The 25669-nt window shown below is 36.8% G+C and overlaps 1 protein-coding gene across 6 annotated transcripts in view; it reads left to right on the plus strand.

The window, feature by feature from the left end:
• The window catches only part of LOC112992054 (cotranscriptional regulator ARB2A homolog), a 274848-nt gene that overhangs the window by 135260 nt on the left and 113919 nt on the right, over positions 1-25669 (plus strand). For 5 of the 6 annotated variants that reach the window (XM_064501473.1, XM_064501474.1, XM_064501469.1 and 2 more), the window contains one exon: positions 20799-20918. The exons of the other annotated variant lie outside the window; for it this stretch is intronic. In XM_064501473.1, coding sequence (XP_064357543.1) covers positions 20799-20918 — 120 coding nt within the window. The remainder of the gene's footprint in view (positions 1-20798; positions 20919-25669) is intronic. 6 annotated transcript variants of the gene reach the window in all.

Below are 25669 nucleotides of genomic sequence, written 5' to 3' on the forward strand. Positions count from 1 at the left end.
TTAATGGGTGGCTTAAAATTTGAAAAATGAATTATTACAGCCTTTTTGTTTGTTATATTTTAATATCCTTAAAAGTGAAGGATTTTACTAAAATCCTTACTTTTTGTGAATGTATTTACTGTGTGATGTTATTTAGAATTATTTGCCTCTTGAGAACAAGGTTTATCTTTTTAATCAGTTTGTTGTGATCCCTTTACAGACAAACAGATATGCCTCATCATGAGCTTTGAGGTGAATAAAATCATGAACTCAGTTCTTGCTATGCCTTAATGAATTCCATAGCTGATGAATTCACCGTGAGAAATACCTTTTACCAACTTCAGCTTCTTTTTCACAATGCCAAGACAGAGGTACTTCTTAAGATATTATAGCATCAACAGCCACCACTCTTTTAAATTTTGAATAACCATCCCATTCCTCTCTCTCAGTTGAATCCTTGTTGTCTCCATTTTTTCTCCTCGCTTAAAAGGGGATGCTAAATTGATCAAAAATGCTTTGTGTCTTCTGTGGCTGGTAGCATCAGGAACAGGTCCTCTTTCCTGAATTGTTTGGGTGTTGTTCAGCCATGCTATTTGAGACTTTAAAATTTAGCAGTTCTCATTCTCTTTCTCTATATTTCTGATCAGTACTTGCAAGGCTGAATTAGTCAATACACAATGAAATTTATTTTCTTTATAATCAAATAATATTTGAATTATTTTAGTGAGTTTTCCCAATAGATGGCACTGCTGGGAATGAAACTACTGAATAAAGTAAGACAGACTGAGTTCCACATAGAGTTACTGAGAATTATGTATGTTTAAGAGTCTGGAGTTTTTCTAGGCTCTAAAGCACCTTTAGAACAGTTTGGGAGCTTCTAGTTTAGGACTTTTAGTGAAAGCATGGAACAAGAAAAATATCACAACCATACTAAATAGGTTCTTCAGGAAGCAGAGGAGGTCTCTTCATTTGTAGCTTTTTACAGAGATGAACATTTGGACATGGGGATTGTGCATCAAGATAAGAGGGGCTCGAGTGTCTATTCCGTTGATATATTGCATCACAGGAATGATTCTTAGTTCACTATCAGAATGTGCTGCAATAACTTGAAGTGTATCTAGATGTGTCAATTTTTATAGTAGTTTAGTTTTTTAATAGAATACTGTTTTGGATTGCTAAGCTTCTGCATCTCTGAAAAAAAAAGCAAAAATAGTAGTTCTGTTTTTGTCATGTCCCTATCGAATTAGGAATAAATGGAAGAGTTGTCCTGTCCTAAAAGACTTATTTTACAACTTACAGATTTTCTAATAGCTCTTAATTTTAGTCCATCCTTAATAAAATACCTATAATGCAGTACAAATTAGAAATACTTTTGCAATTATTTTTGCACTTGGTGGCCTGAAACTAAGGAGAAAATACAGGAGAGACCTTCTCAGTAGGAGAAGGCCAGTAGGGAAAGCAAGTAGGCCTGTAACAGGAGGGTGTGTGGTAGCTTATTAATAGAGCTTGTAGCAAGGGCTCTGCTTAAGCAAAGTTGCCTTCATAAAGCTTCTGAATTCCCAGCCTCAGCTAAAGTAGCCTTCTGTCAGTCCCAGGCGTTTTGAATTCCGTGACCGTGTCTATACAGTAGCCCCAGTAACAGTGTTAACTTGACACAGCAGTTCCCCCCTACATGCGCGAGCACACACGCGCACACAGTCCACAGGAAAGTCCAGCAACCTACACGTGCTTGAGGGTTCAGAGCCTACAGGCTCTAAAGGACATGCTCTCTGAGATAACGTTTGCAAACGTAGGATATAGACAACGGGAACATTTCCTTTTATCGAAAGCAAAGATTTAATCAGTAGATCCAGTCATATAGTACAGCAAGTAATTAAAAAAGTAGTTAGTCAGACAATATGCCTGGTACTTCTTAAGCATATGTAACATGTTTGTTCTTTGGAAACTAGTGCTTCCTTCCACAATGGTTTTTCATTAGTATCTCCTATCTTTTCCACCCACTGTGTAACTGAATAATCTGATTTCATTGATCTTGCAAGTTCAGACTATACCCTAGCAAAATGGGCAATTGACAGTGTCACTTAACTGTGTCACAGCTACTCTGTTCTCAACTTGGTAAAACAGAAACCTTAATAATTGCGTGTAGATATTGTTAAGAAGATACATATATTTCTTTTAGTGGTCTGGTTTGCTGAGAAATTCTTTCCAATTTCATGACTTAAGTAATGAAGGCATTTAATATAGCTTAGACAACAAAATACTTTAGAAATCTGTTTTCTAGATTCTGCAATTAACTTTGTGGCCTTATCCTTTGATAAGTCAGTGCCCTTCACATTCCGTCTTGCAGTACACTTCTGTGAGCCTTGGATACTGCCCTTTTTTTCTTGGAAGAGCTTTTCTGTTATTTGAAAAATGAACAAACACATTTGATGACAGGATCATGTTATTCATCATGTGTCCTTCACATTGGCTGCCAAAAAAGTGTAGGCTCATGTTTAATGTCTGTTGCTTATTTTTAAATCCTGAACGGTGAAGACCTTGGCCATATATAAAATCCTCCTCACTGAGATATGTCAAGTTTTCAGACACTGCTGGCTGTTTAAGGATCTCACTGCTATGTGGGCAATTGAGTTATTGCTCTGATGGATCTTAAAATAACAGAATCTGATCTGATCATGGTGTCCACTTCTAGAAAGACATCTTAAATATTTTTCTATTACTGTTGACTGTTGTTCATTATCTTCTTTTACCTTTTCCTTTCCCTTTCTGTTTTGAACTACCCCAGTGACTAGGAGAGTTTGGTTGATCTTTAGTGGATTTTTATCCTCACGTGCACTGGACAGAATATCATCTCCAGAGTGGAATGTTTAGATACTATTATTATTCTGTTAATATTATGGTAACATAGCCATAACATAGTGTTCTAACAACATTATGAAATAATGTATTTTTCTACTCGAAGATAAAGTGACTGGATGAAATTCAAGTCTCCTAGAACCAGTGAAGACTGCAGTTGCAGAAGGTGACCTCTGCCTCAATTCTGCTGGGGTTCCACAGACCATCCAAAAGTTGGCAAGAAAAAGTTGTGACATGAAAATACTGTGAATGAATAGGTGTCCTCAGTGAAGTTCGTCTGCAGGACCTCACTGGAGCATATGCAGAGTTGCTTTATCTCAGATGCAATACTCTGCCATGTAGTTCAGATTAAGGGAACTTACACAACCTACGTTTTTATGCCTCTGTGATGGTGGAACTCTAGAGATCACTCTTTTTTCTTTTGATTGAAAGTACCAGGCACAGTGCTTGCGACCTGTCCTGGCTGGCACTACTTTGAGCAGGATGTTGGACTAGATGACCCCCAGAGGTTCATTCCAACCTTCCATATTGCTGAGGTCCACTTCAGTCTTCAAAGTAGCTTTCAACTTGGGCATGGGCTCTGTGGACGTTGTCAGGAGTGGTGAATTGCCCTATCTCAGAACATTCAGCACTAGTGACATTGTGGTTGGTCATCCACTTCTGAAGAGTAAGCTCAGGTGATTAAGACCAGAAAGCCCCTCCAGACAGTGATGCTATTTGACATTTTTCACACAGGCATATTGAGCAGAACTTTCAGGATTTCTTTAGAAAAGAAGATTTCTTAGCAGATTGGCTGCTTAAATTTGCTCAAAGAGCTAAGAGCAGTACAGCAATAAGAGTTTTTTCTCCCCAGATGTTTTCCAGACTTCTATTAGCATGGCCATTTTTACGTAATAGGAAGGATAAAAGTACTGTCCATGTCCTCCTTACTCCCCCTTCTTTGTTATTGCTTCGGCAAAAAAGGATTTTGTCTGCCTTGTTAATTTGAGTTTGCCAACTTTCATTTTAAGGTACAAGGCAGTTCTTAAGTTTCAGGAACACAAAAAATACCCTGTGACACTGAGATTGATTATTTGCCAAGTGTGTATTTAGAAGAGGATAGCCATGGCAGAATTAAAAAGGCTGCAACTTTATTAAAGCATTAGCAAAAAGCAGTTTAATTAAGCCTATGAACAACCAGTTCTTAGAAGATTTTGTCTACACTGTTAATTTCAAAGTGAAAACAGAATCTATATCTCAATTGCACACCAATGTGTTAACTACAGGTTGCCTTGAAACCCTTGGACAGGCCCCCAGAGTTCCTCTTCATCTCTTAAACCTATGCCATGTTTACAAAGTATTACAAATTTGTTAGAGTCCTCGTGTCCCGCTGCATTCCCGACAGCTTCTTGTGAATGAAAGTTGTTGGAAAAAGTCTGTTCGTGCAGGCACCTGCATCATCAGCTCCAAAACTATTCTGTGCTGCTTAATGGAGAAACAATATTGGGTATTCTGGCATTGTACTGGGATGTCTGGCATTGTAAATATGATCACAATTTGGGGGATTTCCCAGACATCCGGTAGGTGGCAGGTATCCTTATCGCTTATTGTCCCTTATTGCCAAACAAGGTTTAAGATTTAAAATACATTTTTGTAGAAACGTATTTGGACCAACAGAGCTAAACTACAAAAATAGCAAAGTGTTCATTGTTAAACACGCTTCAACAGTTGTTGACTATAAGATCTGTCCAGGCTATTCCAAAATCTTGGTTAGCCTGCAGGTCTGGCTGGTTATTCTCTGCAAACCCTCCAGGGCTAACCAACCCAGAGAACTGTTGGGGTGATAATCTGCTCCTTGCGGCATTAAAGGTGGCTCCTGAAGCCAGATCTGCTATTCTGTGCAACCTCCTTCTCCTGTAGTACAGGGCAGAATGAATCTGCCTTCTCTTTTCCTATTTATCTGCACTTCGTTCCCTATGACTGGGCATAGGGGCATTACATGGCAATGTGGAGATTATGTTATTTCCTTGCAGCCTTTTCCTTAAGGTCTTGATTAACATTTCTATTATGTACCTTAATTAGTACATTGCTGGCTTCACTCTGGCTTTACAGTCTCTTTAAAGCACAGGGGTGTTACTTTCTAAATTATGTCATGAGAAGTATTAATGGGATGAACACTTTTCAAGATTTAATATTGAGCAAGCTGTAGGCTTTACATAGTGTTTACACATTACCTGCAAACACAATAAAAAACAGATTTGAATTTTTTATTAGAATTAAGGAAAGCCTTTGGGTTTTTTTCACAGGAACCTTACGCTATTTCTTAGTTCCTGGTGGCCCGACTGACTTATCTGATAATTGCTGTGGTAGAAACTGCCTTGTTTTTGTACAGTTATTAAGGCCTGAATATTCAAAATTATAATGATATAAGGTTACTAACCACACATAAGATTTAAATATGTGGTAAATTAAAGACTGAAACTATGGATACAATCTACATCTTGCTTTTGCTAATCACTGAAAGTTATTTTTTTTCTCCCAAAATACTAAGGCGTAAAAAACCTCACAGAAGAATGACCTGTGATGTTGAGCAGAAGAAGGTGCTCCGTCTGTAATACTTGCATGTTTTTAGGATAAGCTTTATTGGGTTCACACTAACATTGACTGAAGTGAACTGGCTTTTTTTTGAGAGGCTCAGGTAATGGAATGGAATGGTCAAAAAGAGGAAATGAGTTTTAACATTTATTAAATAAATACAGGGCTTTGATTAGGATTTTTGTCTATTGAATTTCATCCTGCTGTATTATAGCCAACTAGTATAAACACTAAGCATATTTTTAAATACTGGAAGACTTATCTATAATAGGGGCAGTATGTATATATCATAATACAGGGAAGTTTAACAAAAAGAACTTAAAAGGTAAAATTATTTTTTATTTAAGCACAATAACTAAGCAAATATCTCCAAAACTAAGTGTGTGTTTTGAATGAATGCAGGTTTCAGATGCCGAATCTACTTAATCCTTATACTAAGATGCATGTCAAATAAATACGTTTGGTTACTAAAGGATTAAAATGGCATCGCAGACAATTTTTAACAACAACGCCAGCTATATTTTGTGGTTTTTTGAGGGTTTATTTTTCTTATCCTACCTTCCAATATAAACTTTGTAGATTTCATAATCTTTAAAAAATATATGGTATTTTCAAGATCATCAGTTATCTCTTGAATTTCTTTTAAATTATTGTTCAGTATGTAATCTCAATAAGACCCCCAATGTCTGGCCTGTGCTGCCTGAGTTAGAAGATTGCTCCCAATTTTCCAGCTAGGTCAACCAAAAAAATTAAGATATGATAGAGGGTCAGTGGAAGAAATTCATATCAAAACAACTCCTCACCATGTCATTATGACAACCTGCTGTAACAAATGTGCTTCTGTTTTAACTTATGACAATTAATTGCTAAAAGTAATTTAATCTGACAGTGGCAAGATGTTGAAAGACTCGTGAAGATGTCATAAAAGCGACCTTTCTGCCCATGTGCAACCAAAAGCCATTTTTAACAAGGAGCCTCAAAAAACAGTACAACTTCTTTTGTACTTTGTTAATTAGTTATTGATTTGAAACAATGCTCTGCCAAATATTGTCAGATTAGCTAGACGCCAGCAAGGTCACAGTGTGACAGTCTAGTCCTGATAATCTTATACTATATAAGAATTCTTTCTCTCTGAACCTTTTGTTCTGATATCCTGAGAATTACATTTCCTGGCTTTAGCATTTGTGCTAATTTAAAATACAGCCAAGCTGTCTGTTATGTAGTTGGATGTTTTGAGTTGTTAAAAAGTGACACTACATTATAAGAAAAATTGGTAGTGTCTAATGATCTTAGTTTTCTATGATACACTGTTGCTATAATGCCAACACCCTCACTAATCTCAGCAAAAAAGAGTGTACTTTAATAAATTGGTCAGCGTGAGGGAGTCACAGAGTTCAGGCTGTAGGTAAAATAAGTCTTATGGTTGTTTTGAGGTTCACTAGGTTTAAAGATCATTTCCTAACATACAATGTTAGGAATCAAAAATAATAGAGGTGGGCCTAAAAGTAAAATTCAGAAGTAGAATTGAGGCATGAATAACCCAACATTCAACTTCTCACAACTCAGAGCTCTGGGTTTCATTATTGAAACAAAAAACGATGGAAAACATGGATCTGAGATTTGGGATTGTGTCTGTCATTAACTTGGATAATTATTTTATAAACCAATGGCAGTTACTTCAAATACGATTAATTACAGCAGGCTAATACAGTATATTAAGGCACTTTAGAATATCTTTATGACTGTACATTAAATAAATAGTATATCAGTGCACTTAAAGCACTGGAGCGCTTACCTTTGGGCATTTAAATCTTTCTTTCATTTAAATAACCACATCTGAGTGTTTATAATAAATAGAGACAAAAATATCAAAAAGAAAAATACAGAACGAAGCCATTCTATTTAGTTTAGTTACAGTTATAAACTCTGTAACAGAGACTTTACAGCCTGGCTTTGTTCTCAAACCAAAACTGTAAATGAAAATACAAAGTTGTTGTTTTACTTAAATGTGCTGAAGTTTGTTAGATTCATTGTTTCCTGTGGTGGGGAAATCTGCATTTTTCTTGGCCAAAATGCTATTTTTCTTGCAATAGCATGGTTAAAAAATGTCTGTTTCTCATTACAACATACAAACAGATTGAAAGAACTAGAAAGTAAAATACTTTTCAAGTACTTTAGGAAATAGAAAAATAACACTTTTGCATGACTTCCATTATGAGTTTTTGAATGTTTCAGATACATTCATTTCAAAAGAAATTCTTTCTGATATTCAGAAAAAGCTATATTATCATTAAAACAACTAGCATGAGCTCCCTTTTTGTTCTATGAAGATATGAAGATAATTCTTCTTGCAAAACTATTGTTTTCATTTTTATTTACTTATCCCCACAATTAATCTACTAATTGCCAGAAACTTGACTGGTAAGGAAGACAGCTGTGAGTATAGAACCTGGTGGTCTGTTTTAGAAATGTTCTTTTGTTCAAATAGCTCAATCACATAAAAGGCCATCGTTGGTCATGTTCATTATGTTAGACAGAAGAAACATATTGTGGGCAGAATCTCAACCTCTGGGATTAAGTAGTTTGGAAAGAGAAAAAGGAAATAAAGAGACTTTGGATAGATGCATAAAAAATGCAAGAATACCTGCAAATAATATTGTATTGAAATGCAGCTGCCTTAGTTTTTTGGAATTTTTACCTCTAGGAGTCTTATTTGCCTAATTGCTGCAGTACTTTAAATTACATAGAACATGTAAGTCCACGCACACTGGTTGGTAGATAACGTTCATAGCAAGTCATGGCACAGGGATTCTCATGTTAGCTGTGTAGGTATTTATCAAAAGCCATGTTACGAATGGGCTGATAGAGCTGTTCTGAGGAATTGCTGTTATACCTCGAGTCTGCCACGTTTCTTCTTACAGAATTTTCAAGCTGTTTGCCAGCAAGAAAGATGCTGCTTCATATTCTCAGTTCCTTCACCTGGAACCGTGCAGGTTATATGAAAAAGGGAAAAAATACCAAAAGGCAAAAATGCAAAAGCCTGTCAGACTGCTAAAAGGGAAATTGGTTGTATTTTTTTTAAGTAAAACTTCCTTTGATTCATTTCCCTCCTTCCTCCTATTCTCTCCTCCTGCACCTTTTTCCTCTCTGTGAGTCAGCAATGTTCTTGTCCCCAAACTAAAAAAAAAAAAAAAAAGTCATATTTGTGTGTACATTTTTGTCTTAATGTTAAGATAATTAGCTTAGGCAACTTTTACCACATCTGTCAATTTGGAAACAATATAAACAAAACAAGATACTGCACATACTTAGGGACAAGATCTGTTGTGAAGAAAGGCTTTTTTAACTGTCTATGCTCCAGCTTGATAAGGAACAACGGATCATTTTAAAAAAATAGAAGAGGTCACTTACGGATTTGTGGAGACCCTAACTGAAGTCCCAAACAGATTCTTAAAAAAAACAAACAAACTTTTGCTGGAGATGACAATTCAGAGCAACTGAGAAACAGATTATCACTGTTTTTTAATTCTTTTCTGTCTCCTTTCCTGCACTTTACTAGAAGACAGTTGGGTGGTGATGACAGTACATGCAGCTGCAGACTCTAGCAGAAGTAATAACAGGAAAATCCAAACTGGGATAACAGGCTGACAAAGTTGTCTTAATATGGCTGACAAGCAGATACTTTAACCAGGAAGATGTTGCTATAATAACATGTAAGATTTAATTATTTTAGCCTGAGATCTAGTTATTACTTTATAAACAGCAAGCCCCTTCAAGTTTATAAAGTATGTGGGGAAAATTTTTCATTCCCTGAATTTCAGAATAAAAAACTAGAGAGATAGGTGATTCAAAAAATGTGAACAGAAAAATCTTACAACAGAAAATATTCACAATATAGAAGGAGTAAGATAGTCTTTGTTGCATGGAATCACTGCAGATTTAACAGCACGAATACCATTTGCTGCTTCATTAGCTAGATGAGGGAGTTATAAGAAATACCAGCACTCATGCTTCAGGGTGTAAGCTGATCACCTGCAGGATTTGGAAGGGATCTCTTGCTTGCCCTTCAGTTATTACAACGGCTGCTGTATCACATTGCACATTGCACAGATTGCAGAGTTTATTGTAAGCAGTTTCGAAGCATTAAGTTTGGCCGCTGATAGAGATACAGGAAGGAGATGGATTGCAGATCTGCTCCTTTGTGGCATATCTTGTATTCCCATGTCACAAGCAGAATGTTACCGTTTCTCTGCAAGAGGCATTAAGATTCTTTACTCCCAGTCAGCAGCAGAGCATCAAGGAGCTCTTTATAAAAGGCTGTTTGTTTATTTTTACACAGAACTTGAGCTAAACTTGCAGTGTTTTATATTTTCTTTAAGTGCAAAGCTAAGAAATTTCACCTGTGATGAGAACTTTCTAAACATGCTCATCTGCTTGCAGCATCTGAGAGGTCCTGACGTGGCAACGATCAAAGGGCCTCCTAACGAAGATCTGCACTTGCCAAAACTGAAGTGTATTGTTAGGTCAGTGAGGCATTAATGCAGCTGAGACCACTGGCACCTCTGTGAATAAGAGCTGTAGGCACCGACAGTTTCCCTCCATGATTTCAAGTCGTTGTTGGCCTGTTGAGATAATATGAATTAGGGCTGGAGGCAGCTCCTTTGGCCTCGAGGGTGGAGAAGAAGGCTTGAATTCCAGGCTCCGTTTGTTCCTTGCCAAGCAGAGGTGATACAAGCGCTTTGGGAAAGTCCTTAGAAAAGAGAGGAGAGAGGTTTTTGTTCATTTGTTTTTTGTTTTTTTCTTTTTTAATTCAGAAGTAACTCTAGGTTATTGATTAGGAACTATATTAGTTGAGCTCTTAGCTGAGGAAAACTCTCTTTTCTGGCTCAAAATCAGTTGCTTCATTCTGTTTCTTGTGTGTAATAAAGCTGGATATAAAGGGGAAAAGTAACTCCCTCGTACTGCCCAAAGGGAGATTAGGATCCAAGTTCCCTTCATTCTCACATATATATAGCATATCTCTGAATTTTATTTCCTGACCACCATCACCAGGGAAAGCCCAGCTTACGTCTGAAGTGGGAAAAGTGGGGCACAATTTGAAGTAGTGGTGGATTGTAATTGTGGTGGGAATTGGGGAGAACATGGGCCCTAAGGTTCTAAGGGAGGGGCCAAATACGAAATGTGAAAAAAAGAAGTTAACTGCTGATGTTGGCAAAGATAGGAACTCAAATCCAGTTTCTGCTCAGTCAGTTTGTTACTGATTGACAATATTATGTATGAACTGTAGAAGCACAGGGCGTAACATGTGGGCTCATAGACACATTAGGATGGAACACACACGCAGACTTCTTTATTTGAAGTAAAACATTGCTACTCGCTGAAACCTTTGGGGGTGTTATATTTACGGTAGAGTGAATCTTGGCATTTTGGTAGGAAATAAAAGGCAGACGGTTTTGGAGTATAATCTGTGATTCATCCAGTGAACTCTCCAACTCCTGGAAACCTAAGGACACATCTATTTTCCACTGTACTGCTATTTATCATTTTGTTTTGAAAGAAGATTTTTGTTGTATCTCTCCATATAAATATGTAGTTATTCATTGTTAAAATAATCTTGCTTTCCCTTTATGTCTTAAACAATAGCTTTTCTGTTTATCTGACACCTTTCCTTCGGGAGTCAGGAAGACTGGGCTATAGACGTTCTTCAGTCTTGAATTAGCTAAAACTTGCCATTTTAAACTGAGATCACAATTCACTTCATAGCAAAGTGTGGATATCGCTGTTTCCTCCCGAGCCATCTCTTCATCAGCATTCTGTGGATGGTGACATTTTAAATACTTTCTCAGTCTGCTAAATACATTTTTGTTTTACATTTTTATTTGGCTATTAGATATGCCAGGTATTACACGTTTCATGCAATACTTACTTGTTTAGCAGGTCTGTCAAAATTGTCTGCCTTGCGGATAAATTGTCAGGCGTTTTGGAGGTGGGACCAGTCTATAACTTAATAGAATGTATATTTAACTGCAGTACCTGAGATTTGTAGTCTTCCTTTCTACTTCTGACTGTGTACACATAACAGCTTTTTTTATTAGGGTTTCATAAGCAATGTTGGGAACACTTCCATCACTGGCCCACTTCACAAGTAAAACATTCAAGAAATTACACAGGACCACCTCAAATAGAACCAGAAATAAGACTGAGGTCTGTGATGTGAAACACCCAACCTTAAGTCACTTTGCCATACTGTTTTCAGAAGGTGTGTGCCAAGTAAAAAGCTAGGCTGTGCTATTTGTATTTGCTATATTGCACTCTGCCGGACTTAGCTATTGTGATACCTGGTATCTACATCTGTCTCAAAAGCAGCTGTTACTGCTAGAGTATATATCTTTCTCCCTTCTTAGAGGTTGCCCTTAAAAAAGATGATGTAGTCATTTTATTTTCCCAGTTATTCCTATGAGATAAATGGAAGAGGCTTACATTTTCACACCCAAAGGCTCTTGGTTTAATCCCTGCTAAGGTCAGGTAAGGGAAAATACAATGTGACTGTGTCTGAATGCATATGAACACAGTTGTTGAATAACAAATAACATCATTCATAAACATTCAATTTACATTATTTTAGTGTTGAACTTTTGCAAATTCAGTGTTCTTTGTTTGCACAGAGCCACCCCAAACTTTGGTGACCATGAACCCAGTCTGCCACATACATAGCTGATCAAATCCTGCTAGGTTTTGTTGTTTTAATGTAGCAAAATATGCAAATAAAATCTGTAGAGGGCCCATAGAAGAAGGGAGGAATGAAATTTGTCATCCATTCAAACTTTCAAGGCCAAACTGTTGGTGGTTTACATTTTTTATGTTCCCCTTTCTGGCTCTCTCTTTTCTCTCACATAGTCTCCATTCCATTCAATTCAGGATGCAGCAACCAACATTACTGCCTTGACCCAGTGTTCAGTCTTTTTTATTCTTTTTTCTGAGTGCTACCAGCAGCACATACTATACTGAATTTTAGATGTGTGCTGTCAGATTTAAGATTTGTTACAAACTTGTTTCCACCTTCACTTTTGCACCTGTGTTTTCTCCTCCAGTCCTGTCTGCTTTGCCACTGAGACTACCTGGACTTTGTTACCTTTGTCGTCTTTCTTCTCCAGCCTTCTTTCGTCTTGCCTCATATACCTGGGCTAGCCCCATTACAGAGATGGTCCAATTGCTGTCCTTCCTGAAAATCCATTTCTTGAAGAGTTCTACAAGTGCTAATCCATATTCACATATGTATATCTGCATATATGTAGCATACAGACTAGTGATAGCTATTCTGTAAGTAAAGCTGAAATTATATACCAACTGTAAGTACAATTTCTTTTTCTTTCAGATCACCTGTAGGGCCAAGGAGGGAGGCAGTTCTGAAATATCTGTAACAAGGATTTTCTCAACTGTTTGGTTAAAAAGGTATTTCAGAAAATAATTCAAAGAATAATTTTGGTTAAAAAGGTAACCAGTTCCTTAAAAAGAATTTCAGGAAGATAGGATACTTCCGAAATACACCAGAAGTTCTCTGTTAGAGTTTAAATTTTGTTAAGTGGCCTGAGCTAGACACTTTAAAGTTTTGTCTTCAGATCCTCATGCTGCAGAAAAATAGTAATATGGGGTCCTCCTTGCCCCTTTTACCTATTCTCAGGTTCTATCCTTGCCTTACTTTCCCCCTCTTTGGTTATAAGACCATAGCTTGCATCTTTGAAAAAAATCACGTTAGCCAGTTTTCAGCGTCTGTCAGAGCTGTCTTTCATTTGCAGGCCCTTAGACCTTGTGCTGCATGAGGCTTTGGAGGTGTTTTAATTCTTTATGTCAGAAAACTGAAGTGCTTCCACGGATGAGGATCTTTCTTGGCTACATGGCCTCACCACTTTCTCTTTAGAGAAAGCCTTCTCTAGAGGGTCTCTCTAGACACCTCTTTGTGGTGAGGCTGTGAGGTGGCTGCTGTCATCTCCTCCCTCTGGTGAGCAGATCCTGACTTGGTCGATGACTGCGGGTGGACTGTATGCAATTGGTTTCTATTGCCCATTTCATGACACAGTGTATTGGGGGAGAATCTTATTTAATAAACAGAGAGGGCATTTAGTTGGTGGGGGTCAATTCTTGTTCATTAGGCATCAGTGGGTGGCATAACTTCAAATAAAATGAAAATAACAAGGAGTTGTTGTCTTATATAAGACAAACATTTGTAAAAGGAGTGAGGAAAATGCAGCAGTTGATAAGCATAGTTTAGTACTTGTAAGAGGACTTGCTATTCAGGACAGAAAAAAAGAGGAAAATGGTTAGAAAAAGGGCTACACCAAAGCAGGAGATGGTGCTATAGAAGGAGCAAAGGAGACTTGATTTCACCTTCTTGAATTTGACAGTCGTGAAAGGACAGAAAGGTTAAAGCTTAAAGAGGAGTAAAGTATAGATGCAAGCACAGAGAAAAAGGGAATGCAGTGATGTGAGGATATGAAGAGGAACACAAGAACTGTGAGCAGGAATATGAAGACAGGAAAAAGCAGGGATTCTTAGTGATGGCAAACTTGAAATGCTTAACTGTGGGTTATTGGGTTTTTGAAAGGACTGAAAAGTTGTTTTTAACTCTGCTGGTACTAAAGTGAATGGCAGAGTTCACCCTGACTTATTGGGCACTTAATTAGGCCAGAACATCAAAAATCCTACCTCAGCAGTAACATGGATTCAAATCTTCCCCTTTCATTTGTCTTCAACATTTCCACCCTTGCATTGTGGTTTGAATATACATGTATAGATATAAACTCGTTTTTCAAACCTTGCTTCCTAGTCGAAGAATGTTTCCAGGGAAAGCCCCTAAGTTTTTATGGCATTCATTACATAAGGGTGCTGCAAAATGTGATGCTGCTGTGAGTCAGACTGTGATAATCAAGGATTGTATACCAGTAGGGAACAGACTGTATCCCTTAGCTATTCATTTCAGACTTTTAAACATCTGATTTTCTTTTAAAGGTGCAGAGTAATTTTTTGTACAGAAGATATCAGTGTTAACCAGTCTCCACTGAAAACTCTATTTCATCCTGGATTGTTTAATGAAAAAGTGCTACTTTTCTAGATTACATTTTTATATTATATTTGTTACATATTATTTTTTATTTAATGTTCTTAAGAATTGTTCTTTGCAAAGGTTTATCTGTCCCAAATCTTACTGAAGCAATGGGAGGAACTGTACACAAATGAAATGGTCCTGCCTGTAGGGAAGGATCGTTCTCTGACATTTACAACAAACAACTGGAAACAGGAGATCTGCACCTTCCTTATAACTGCCACTGAGCTAGCGTGCAGTTCTGTTCTCCTGTATTTAACACATGTACCTTACTTGTTTACAGCTCATAGAGTGAGAAAGAGAGTTTGTTTTGCTGTGATAAAAGGTAATTATAGAAACCACCTTCAGGTAAATTGTTAAAAAGCTATTCAGTTGTATGGCATATTTCTCTATATGTATGTATTTCAGTTTTTACTGCAAAAAATGTGACTCAAGTTTCTTGATTAAAAAAAAATCTCGATGTAAAAAGGAAAGAGCTGTCACCTAAGCCTAAAACTAATTTGATTTTCTCTGATGTGAGTGCTGAGACTGATTAGAAGTTTAGGATGGGGTTTGAGCTTCTCTGACCCAGTGAAGTCAATAATAGCTGAAAGCCTTGAGCTCCTGCCCCATCTGTAACTTTCCAGCAACAGGTTAGTTTAAAAAAAAGAAAAATGTAAAATTTGGCATTGAAACAGGAAATATGCGAACCTGTCACAGTAAGCAGTCTCAAAGGGCAAGCTGCTTTGCAGGAGCTAATTAACCTTAGGAAATAATTACACAAATATGCAAATGTTGTTTAGATAATTCCATGTGTTATCAACTCAGGTAATCCATCATAACTGCAGACCTTGCAATGTGCAGTTGTTAGAATCTGGCATAGTTGATAAGGCTTTGGTTGCTGCATCACTTCAGCTTGGTATTTGACAATTAATGACTGTGATATTACATTAGTAAATTCAACCTGTTTTTTGAATGCAACAGAACATAACAGTGTATTCACTGTATGCACACTGCTTATCTGTGTATTCCTAATGGCTTGAGTCATTAAGATGTTATATACCTTTCAATTTGTACACTAGCAATATTGGAAAAAATGACAAACCAAAATCTGTGGTTTCTTACTCTGGTGTTTTTTTTTTCACCTGAGAATTTACCCAGAATCATTTGTTTTTTCATGGACTTAGATATCATTACAGCCAGAATTTTTAAACTGCAGGTGAATTTTCTCACAGTCAAAACTTTCTCTGAAGCAGGAAAGATTAGGTGTGTCATTTTATAACAGTGTGTGTTAATTAATGTGTTGTAGACTCTGAGACAATATAGTAGTTGGCTAGTGAGCTTTGTAGGCTTGACAGGAATGAGGAAAATACCAGGCCAAAAATGGATAGAAAGGTAACAAAGAGAAAAATTTCTGAAGACAAGGACTCTGAGGTGTAGTAGAAATTTTTGAGAGAGATTAGAGGGCAGGACTTTCTCCCTTGCTTGTGGTCCCTTTGCACCACTGCAATGCTGTGTAAGAGACCTAGAACCTTGCCAGCTGCATGTGCCCCTGACCCCAAGAAGTCCTCTACTAGCCTGAAACCAGCACAGACAGCTTGTGCCATCGAAGCGTGTGACATTTATGAGGGGCAGAGGAGGAAAGGAAAGAGCCTTACTGCATGCCAGTTATTCTTCGTTGAAGGTCCCTTTGAAACTGAGCCCAGCTGGTGTAGGTTAGGGCAGCCCAAGACTTTTCCAGCCTGTGCCAGAACTTGAGTCAAGGCTGAGCAGATCAGAGAGCAGCGGCCTCTTTCCCGACTCTTACCTCAATCTGTTGCTTTAGGCAGCTCACAGCTGTAGCAGAGGTTCTGGCACTGGGATATTAAATGGCTTCATATATATGAGAAACATGATTTTATTAATCATTGTCATATTATTTCCATGGACTGTAGTATCAAACTATTTGATTAGGCTTTTGATATTAAGATGAAAAGTTCCATATTAACCATTTATGATCATTTTTGAGCAATAGCTATTTGGTTTACAAAGTGAGCACTTTTTTGTATTAGTTAATAGTGTTTAAAAGATATTGCAAAAAAACAGAAAGCCATTTATCCCTAGAAAAGGAAATGCATTCTCAAAGCAGTATTTGCAAATGCTCATTTCTACCACACAAAATAAATTTTCATTCTATTTACAAACACTAGATGATCATTTCTCATTAAAAAGAAATAGTTCCACATGGCCGGAGCATCTTTGCAAGTACTGTTGTGCACCTGTCATTAACTGAACCAGAACCTAATGTGTGGCTACTTATATTCCATATTAATTTTATGGATGCCCCTTTTATAGCTAGTTCCTGAAATGTGCGCCTCCTCTAGCATGCAGGGAAAGGAATAAATATAACATAAGCAACCTAAAATACCTCTGAATTACTTCCATTAAATGATTTTAACCACATTTATCTCTCAGGTAATCTGCAGTGGACTTTGCTGCATGCAAGTATGACAGCTGTTCAATATCTGATAGTCTCCATAGTGTTGGTAGTCACTGACAGCGAACAAGGTGTATTCATTCTATTTTCATCTGCAAAAAGTACTAAAATTCAATAGTTATTAAGAAAAAGACATGGATGTCTTTTCATTTATCAGTGACTTGAATGGTAAATCTTACTGATATTATGGAACCATATTATACTGATATAATGGAACCATGTAAGGTTTTTCATAATGGGAACACATGCAGAGATTAAATCATTTGTACTCAGGGAATTTACTCCATTCCCCACCTGAGCAAGGCAGAGCGCTCGCAGGTGCAGGAGTCTGCCTGCTCCGTAGCTGCCAAGCACTTAACCTGTTTTCAGGCTTCTTCGTGTTGGTTAAACATCACAGAGAGGCCTTTTCACTTAACAGGGATCTTAATTTTTTTAAACTTTAATTTGTAATGATACATAACAGAGAGTTTTGCAGAAATACCTTCTTTCATCTGAGTAAGTTTCTTCTAATTTCAAACAATAAGACCAAGATGAGAAATATTCAAAAAACAAAATATCCTCCCTTCTTTGCAAGCAGGCTTCATACAATTATTCAAACTTGCATGAGTCTGCAGAATCTTTATTCAATGAGTCTCAGCATAATTTATAAGAAATAGGCCAAACTCAACATAAAATGCACTAAAGACCTTATTTTAAATTGAAAGATTAAAAAAATCTGCTGCAGATAAGTCAGTAGAGACAAAATGTAAAATCTACATGAAGCAACTACAGATCAATTGAATGTCTTAGAAGAAGAAAATAAATTTTTAAAAAATCACATATTTTTCATAATCATACTTTGGAGACAAAATTTTCCAAGATGGATGCCTCAGGATAGCTACCTAAAGTGTATTTAGAGCTCTGAATAAATTATCAGATTTTCAGAGTGATGAGGACCCACAGCTGTTGACTTCAGCACCTCTGAAAATCAAACTACTTATTTAGGCATAGAATTACCAGTTTCAGATGACCAGTTTCAAGCACTTGGAAATTTTAGTTCAGCTTTCCTCGCACCTTTCTATCTCAATCTATTTCTCAAATGAAAATGCATTAAGCCTCAGCTGCCTTCTGAGGTATATAACGTGACTTCTCCCTTCCTTTTTCTGCAGTCAAAGCGATAGTTATGTAAAGCATGACCAAGAGGCCTCCACTTTATCAAAGAATTTAACAAGGTGGCATACAAGTGCATTGTGTTTAGCTGCAATGAAAAGAAGGAGAGCAAGTGCTGCCTGAAACTGTCACCTTTCATATTAAAACTGCAGTATTCAGCATCATAATTTAAGCAGGGCTGGACAGATGCGGCTAATCCCTGGGTCCTTATGGACCCGGCGTAATTCCAAATCCTGGAGAGACCTGCATTATTCTGCAGCCTGCTGTGCCCGCGTACATAGCCAGCTGTTTCCTGTATGGACACAGCATTGGTTTATTCTCCACCAAAGTTGTTTAAAACAGAAGCTTGTTACAAGGAAAAATTACGTGGATGCTATGAAGAAGGAGTTTTTCTTTTAAACATACATTACTCCTCCAACCTTCTTCTCACACATATGTACATCTTTTACCTTGTTCAGTGTTTAGCAGAGTATATATGACAATACAGTTTATCCTGCCATTTTATATTATGCTTTTTCACCAATAATAAAAGAAATGGTAGTTATAGTCTATATGTAACTTGTTTTAGTTCATTTCTTTCTGCTTTTATGGAATCAAATTGAGTCTTTGAACTGGACTGTGGAGCTGTGCAGTTAACGATTTGGTTTACTAGACCACTGGTCATGCTTTAGTTGGTAGAAGCTCTTCTTGAACTGAATTTCTGAATTTTTTAGAAGCTTCTTGCTGCTGTCTTAGTCTTGTGGAAATCCTAAGATTGGGGGCTTTTCTCAGCAGCATATGAAATAATGAATACAAAATACCTGGAGACAAAACATTAACCAGAAGCAACCTTTCCTTTTTGTCAGAACTTTAAACCAGGGTTAGGCACCTTTATAAAAATTGTTCTTACAAGAATTAATTGCAACCGTTATTAATTAAGAACAAGTATTGTCTGCATATTTGACTCAGATAAATCTTTTAGTTAAACTAGTCATTAGAAAATCTCCTTGTGTTTTAATGTGTCTTTTCCACAGGTACCCTAATTAAAATACATCACTTTCCTTAAGAAGTTCAAGTTGTCCTTTAGGTTTATCTTAGTCTGCTAATCTTATTTTCCTTATGAAATTTCTTTTGAAAAACTTCCCTCTTTCCTCAGAAGAGGGAGGAGTCTTCTATCTCTACAGTCAAATTTCAGAACACAGTCAAAAGACAGAAAATGAGCCCTCCCTCGTGCTAAGGTGATTTACAATAGTTGATATAGTAAGTTAAGATTATGATACATTGTAATCAAGAGCAGAATCTGTCCAGCATTAAGAATATCTTCTCTGCTTGTAGCAAATTTGCTAAATATGTTTTAATTGCTGCTACAGTAGAGGAAAGAATCTCAAAAGCATGTAATTGTTTTAAAAGCTTTAGGTACAGATCCACAAAGATTTGTAGGCATATCTCTCTTATATAGGAAACTGGGCATGAAAACAGAAGTAAAAGCCTAAATCCACCAAGTTATATGTGTCTATCTTTCCATTGATTTCAGACACCCAGTAGATGTGTCTTAAATCCCCCAAGTTATGTTTCAGAATAGGACTAAGATACAGAATTGCTTCAGTGTCCTTGATAAAGTTACAATAATTTTTACAATGTAATTATCATCTTTTGATTGTCAGTTGCTTTTGCTGGTATGTACTCACTTTTCACCAAGGAAATGAGGCTTCTGTTGTCTGGGTCGCTGTCATCGAGGGACATGAAGTTAGTGGGGCAGAGCAAAGGGGAAAGGGATGCAAATTCTAGGAAACCAGGCTTCATTCACTGATAAACTCTTCCTGGCATAAAAGCTCTGGAGCTAGAAAGAGCCGCAGTGTGGTATTACACAGGTGTGGCATCCCGGTGTCACGTTGGGCCGTAGGAGCTAAGGAGCATCTTATCCTTGTCATCTGAGACTTCACAGATTTGTAGTGAGGGCATAGACAATCAGAGAAATGAGTAAAACACAGAGGGGAGCAGGGCTTTCTCATAGTCTCAAAGGAAATTAATGGCAGAGAAATAGCACTCCCCAAACTCTGAGACTCCAAAGTAATGGCTACTATGTAAGCAATCAAGAGGTATTTTGTCTACACTATATCTTATAATCTATAGTCACAAGCTAACAATTAGTACTTTAAAAAGTAATTATAACTGCCATAATTTTAATCTTTGGCATATTTGTGTTGGACAATATTCCATTGATGTATACAGGCACTGGAAAAATATGCAAAAAAATCCAAAGATTGGAATTGTATTGATATAGTTCCTGTTTACTTTTATCTCTTTATCGTACTAAGATCTAACTACTTTAAACAAACGATCAGCAAACAAATATTTGACAAAGAATTGCTGAAAATATGAAAATCGGCGTAGTGGCTTATAATTTTTTTTGAATGCCTCTGTTAGGCTGAATTGGCAACATGGTATTTAGACAAAATTTTGCAGATGCATAATTTTTGTTGTATTTTTTAAAATAAGCAAGAAGAAAGCGATCGTTTTGCGCCTTTAAATTACAATCTTAGGTTTCCTTTATTTAGACAAATGAATCTATTCATTTTTTGACACTAGAGTAAATTCATTTGAGGTTTGTTTTAACAACATGTTAACATACAGGAACATGTTGCCTTTGGATACAATTGCCAGTTTTTAAAAGAAAACATGTCACAAATGTAAATTTTTCTGCAGGATAATGGATCTCCTGAAGAACATGCAGTTTATGTGTGGGACCATTTTATTTCCCAGTCAGCAGCAGAGAATGTGTTTTTTGTTGCTCACAGTTATGGTGGACTTGCATTCGTAGAGTTGGTAAGTGTGACTTCTCCATTGCCTTATTTCCTAAAGTCTTTCACAGATTTTTGAAATTCTTTGTGATCACCTTCTTCAAGCAGCAGTTTAGGAACAACTTTGACCAGTGGTCACATATAGTTGTGTGAGGATTTCTTTACACTGTATTTTTCTTTTACTGAATTAGATGATAAGGTTCTAAGCATACACTAACCTGAAAAAAATGTGGAGAAACAAAGCTCATTGGAGCTTCTTATTTTAGACCACTCACCTAAAGTAGTACTCACTGAGTTTCCGCTGCTCTGTGCTTAAAGAGACTAGAGGTTAAGACTGAGAAAAGTAAGAACAATTTTAATGCTAAGTCATCATTAATAAATGCAAATTCTTATACGTATATTGGAATTTAGCATGAAGGGATATTTGGGGAAAAGCAGTTTTTCAACAGAGGCCTGCAGAAGCTGCTAGAAAGACTTTCTTCAATTTAGTAGGCTCTGAATAAAACCTACTGTGATGTAAGTTGAGGAGAGCTCTGGTCAGCTGTGAAACTATGCTACCCGTGAGTCTGTGACTGCTGAAGATAATGTTAGTCAGCCTTTCTGCCTATGCTCCAGAAGGCAAATTTGTTCAGGGAAGAATTTGCCTGTTCAATTTATGCAGCTTGTATAGACAAACACAACTATAGTCTTCTCATTTAATTGTAAAATGCTGGTGTAATCAGGACGTGCTTTACTGAAGAAACTTTAAAAAGCTCCATTTCTTGTAGAAACATAAATTTAGGAACTAATGACATAGATTTTATAGACACAGGAATCAGCAGACATGTATTTACAACTTTTGTCTATAAAATACCAGTTTAGACTAACAAACTGTAAAAGTGGTTACTGCTGAAGAGGAAGATCAATGCTGTAGTTAAGAAAAAACATGAATGAGCATTTTGTTTCTCTTCCTGTGCTGCTTAGACAAGAAAAACCCAGAGCTGCGCAGCATTGTGTTAAGATTTTAAGAAGATTTTTTAAGTGTTTTTATTTTGTAGATATTAAGGCCATTCTGAATTTCCCTGTGCTTCCTGAAGATTGTTTTTAAAATATGTACCATGTGTACAGATTTTGAAACTTGAAAATGGTTTAGCTGATCATTTTCCTCAGATATTTTATTATCTGGTCAATAAATAGTCTCCACACTAAACTATTAAGACACCAAATTTGTAAAAATAAATAACTTTGTATAAGCACAACTTCAGGCAGCAAATAGCTTCATAAACTGGTTGCATTACGTGTGACTGTTGTTCTTTGGATGCAGTAGAGTATGGGAAATATCTGTTCTGTTTTTTCTCTTTCACAAGCTGTGATTTTCAACCGCTGTATGTTTCAGCCATGGTCATTTGGGACTGCCTTATCTTTTGAAACTGAAAGGTTAGCAAAATTTTTGTAGGTTTTGTAAAGCCGTGTTGTTTGGGTCACAGGACACCTGCAAATATATACGCTTAACATAAGAAGGCAGGAAGTGCAAAATGACTTGAGACCTTTCTCACTTTTTCCTAAACAAAGTGCTTATTTGAAAGGGGTTTGGAGAGTTAGTGCATAGAGGTTTTCCATCACATTTCAGTCAATGGCTTGAGCTGGCATGGGTAACAGATGACCAATGTGTCATTCCCATTTTGCCTGTTTCTCTTGTCACACTGGTGGATATTTCTTCACTTTTGTTCTACTTTAATATGAAGCACACAGATGTTTCAGAACAAGACTTGACTTCTGACCTTGGGGCTTCTAGGGTCAGGGTGCTCAGGGCCTGTGAAATTATCACAAGCTGAGCTAAAGTTTTTATCCATCACAGGAAGTAACTAGTAAGTAAGAAGTTAAAAAGGAGCTTTGTCAGAGAGACAAGATGGTCTCAGTAAGGGTCAGCTTCTGTAGTCTGCTATCTCTGCAGGAGATGCATGCATGAGAGGAAGAATATAACATATAACCATTGGCACATCACATATCTGTCAAGCAAAACTAGACCTGAGAAATATATTTAATGTATCCTGATTGTTTTTAAAAAAATCAAAGGATATTATTAACACCTGGTTTTGGTAGAGGTAGTTTGGTGTCTGAGTTCCACTAAAAACAGTTAATAAAATAAGGTTTACACTGAAGCAGAGGTAAGATATAATTGAAATGCATCTTGAACTATTTTAGCCCAATATTAATTTCAAAGATTTTATTTTGTTATAATCTCCTTTCTCTTCAGCTCTGTATCCATATGGCAGTTAGCAATTGCAAAGAGCTTGAAAAAATAAATATAGCAGCTGATGGGCAATTATTGTCTTACAACAAGTACATATTCAATCACTTTGTCTCATGTTTTATGTGGGGGAGATCTTGAGGTTGATATAGCAACTGTACCACCTCTACACTTGCTACACAAGAATTTTGGGTCAACTGATTCATAAAAATATACGTTACAGTAGTTGCGGAGACCCCTTGCACAGCTGTTCATTCTGAATCCTTTCCTCTTACAGGAGAGTAGTGTGAAGCATACGGCTTTAATTTGGAGTGAAGGGTTCTGCCTGGGTCCTTTGCATTTGATTGTGCCTGCAGGAAAATAAGAAAAAAAAATAGAAAAGTCAGAAAACATTTGAGTTTTCAGTGAATATCTTTTAAATTGTTTTTGTGTGTTCAGTGCTGCTAGATCTGTCCCGATTGTTTGCAACCACGTGATCACTGGAGATCTCTAGTTCATCACTTCTTCATGGTGCAAAACACCTTCCAAATAAGTGACACTTCAGCGTTAGCCAGAGAAACCTGATATTAAACAAGGGCTGGTTCTTGGTGGTTAGTAGGATCTCAGGCAAAGAGCATTGCAGAGCTGTCGTCCTTGGAGTAATAATGGGAAGCTTTTAGCCTTACAAAGGCAGAATATGTCCAAGTGCTCCTTTGCTTGCACTTTTTTAAGGAAATGGCACAGAAAAAGCAGCTCTGCTCTGCCTCTTCTCTTTCCTCTGCTCTTCAGGTTTCCAAAATCCTATACCAGGATGTGGGCATATGTTTCGGTAGAAAACTCAAAAGTGGTAAGATAATAGTTATAACCACACCTCATGAAGTTGGAGGAGCATTTTTAGTTGGTCCTAACAGACTGTTGGTGGCCGAACCTCCACTTAGTTTGGAATTTGGGCTCAGTCCGGAAACCAAAAGAATCAGGCTGTGATTTGGAAGACCCTTATTAAACAAGCCACTTAAAGTTGGCTACCATTTTCAACCGCATATGCCACAGCATCTAACATTTTTATCGGTGTTTGCAGCTTTTGTGTCTGATGGCATTTTTGCATGCCTGTGGTTGTGAGATACTAAGAAAAACAGGGTGAGTCTGTAACATCATGCTTGAATGCACAGAAGCTGTTATCCCATTACTGCAATGTAGGCACACAATTTCTGTACCTTACTGGGTCATAGATTACTAGGGGAATAATTGAAAGTGATTGAACATGTGTGGGAAGTAAAGTTCCACCAATAAATGTAATTAGTTATATTGTTTATAGCTTGAATTACAAATGCTAATCATAAACCTTATGCTAAAATGTATCTTAACATTTAGTAATTAAAACTTTGTGTAATTGTAGTTTGAAATTAAATGCACAGCTAATAATGTCTAAAAGTAAATTACTTTTTAAACACACAGCACTAAAAATAGTTGTTGGGTCACTGTGTTCTGCTAATTACTGATTTTGAAAAACTCAAAACATGATTCATGAACACATCTCAGCTTCTTACTTCTGTTATCCCTTACAGAGTGTAGTTGGGGATTTATTTTCAGAAGCATCTTGCTGTAGTTGATGGTTAATTGTGGAACGTTCCCAACTCCTAGCTTATAATAATTTTATGAAATTTAACAGAAAGTGAGAATTTCAAGTTGATGGAGTCAATTTTATATTTAGTTTACAGAAAATAAGTTTCTGGTACAACGCCTCCTTTGAGTTTTTCTGCCAATTTTTGTGGGTTTACAATTATTTTGCTTTAAAAAGAATGTTTTCCCTTGTGAGTGCTTGCATAAAATACCCTCATGGAAGAGAAAAGAATATATTGGGCCCAAATGCCTCCTTGAGTCCCATGCGCCATCCATTGCAGATCTGATTACAGTATCAGGGTCTGCCTGCCTTTAGACAGGGAAAGGAAGGTTGGTCTTAGGTTGCTGGGTGATGTTTAAAACTGTCCATGTCCATCTTTATAAAAAAAACAGATGACAACTACTCATTATGAAATCACGAGAAGAGTTATTAAATCTTAACTTTCAAAATTTTAAATTAGGTGTTCGGAATCATGAGAGTAAAAAAAAGATTTTTTGAAATATTTTTCCTATCTGCCTCTGGTATTTCTGAGACCCCAGGCTTTCCATTTTCAAGGGCTTCCTCACCCCCTAATGAACCAGAAAGATACCTTTTTGTTTTTCAGTGACACTTTGATGCTTTAAGAAAAAACACCAAATATGAGAATCATGACAAATTTCTTAAAATTGATAGTGGTGTCTCCTGCTTACAGCAATGACTTTAAAAATATAAAGCATACGGGGGATGTAATATAATTAAATCAGGAGAAGGAAAGTAGGTTCATTGTCTTTGAGTGGATGAAAAACTATTCATTATAATCTTTCTTGGCTAAAATGTTGGGTGTGTATATTGAAAATTTGCACAAAGGTATAGGAAAAAAGTATGTGTGTGTGTATATATATAATCAGCTTTGTTAAAATGAGTGTCCTTAAAACACACTGTTCAAATTACTGTACCCGCTCTACCA

This window comes from Dromaius novaehollandiae, chromosome Z (assembly GCF_036370855.1).
Source record: "Dromaius novaehollandiae isolate bDroNov1 chromosome Z, bDroNov1.hap1, whole genome shotgun sequence".
Taxonomy (NCBI): domain Eukaryota; kingdom Metazoa; phylum Chordata; class Aves; order Casuariiformes; family Dromaiidae; genus Dromaius; species Dromaius novaehollandiae.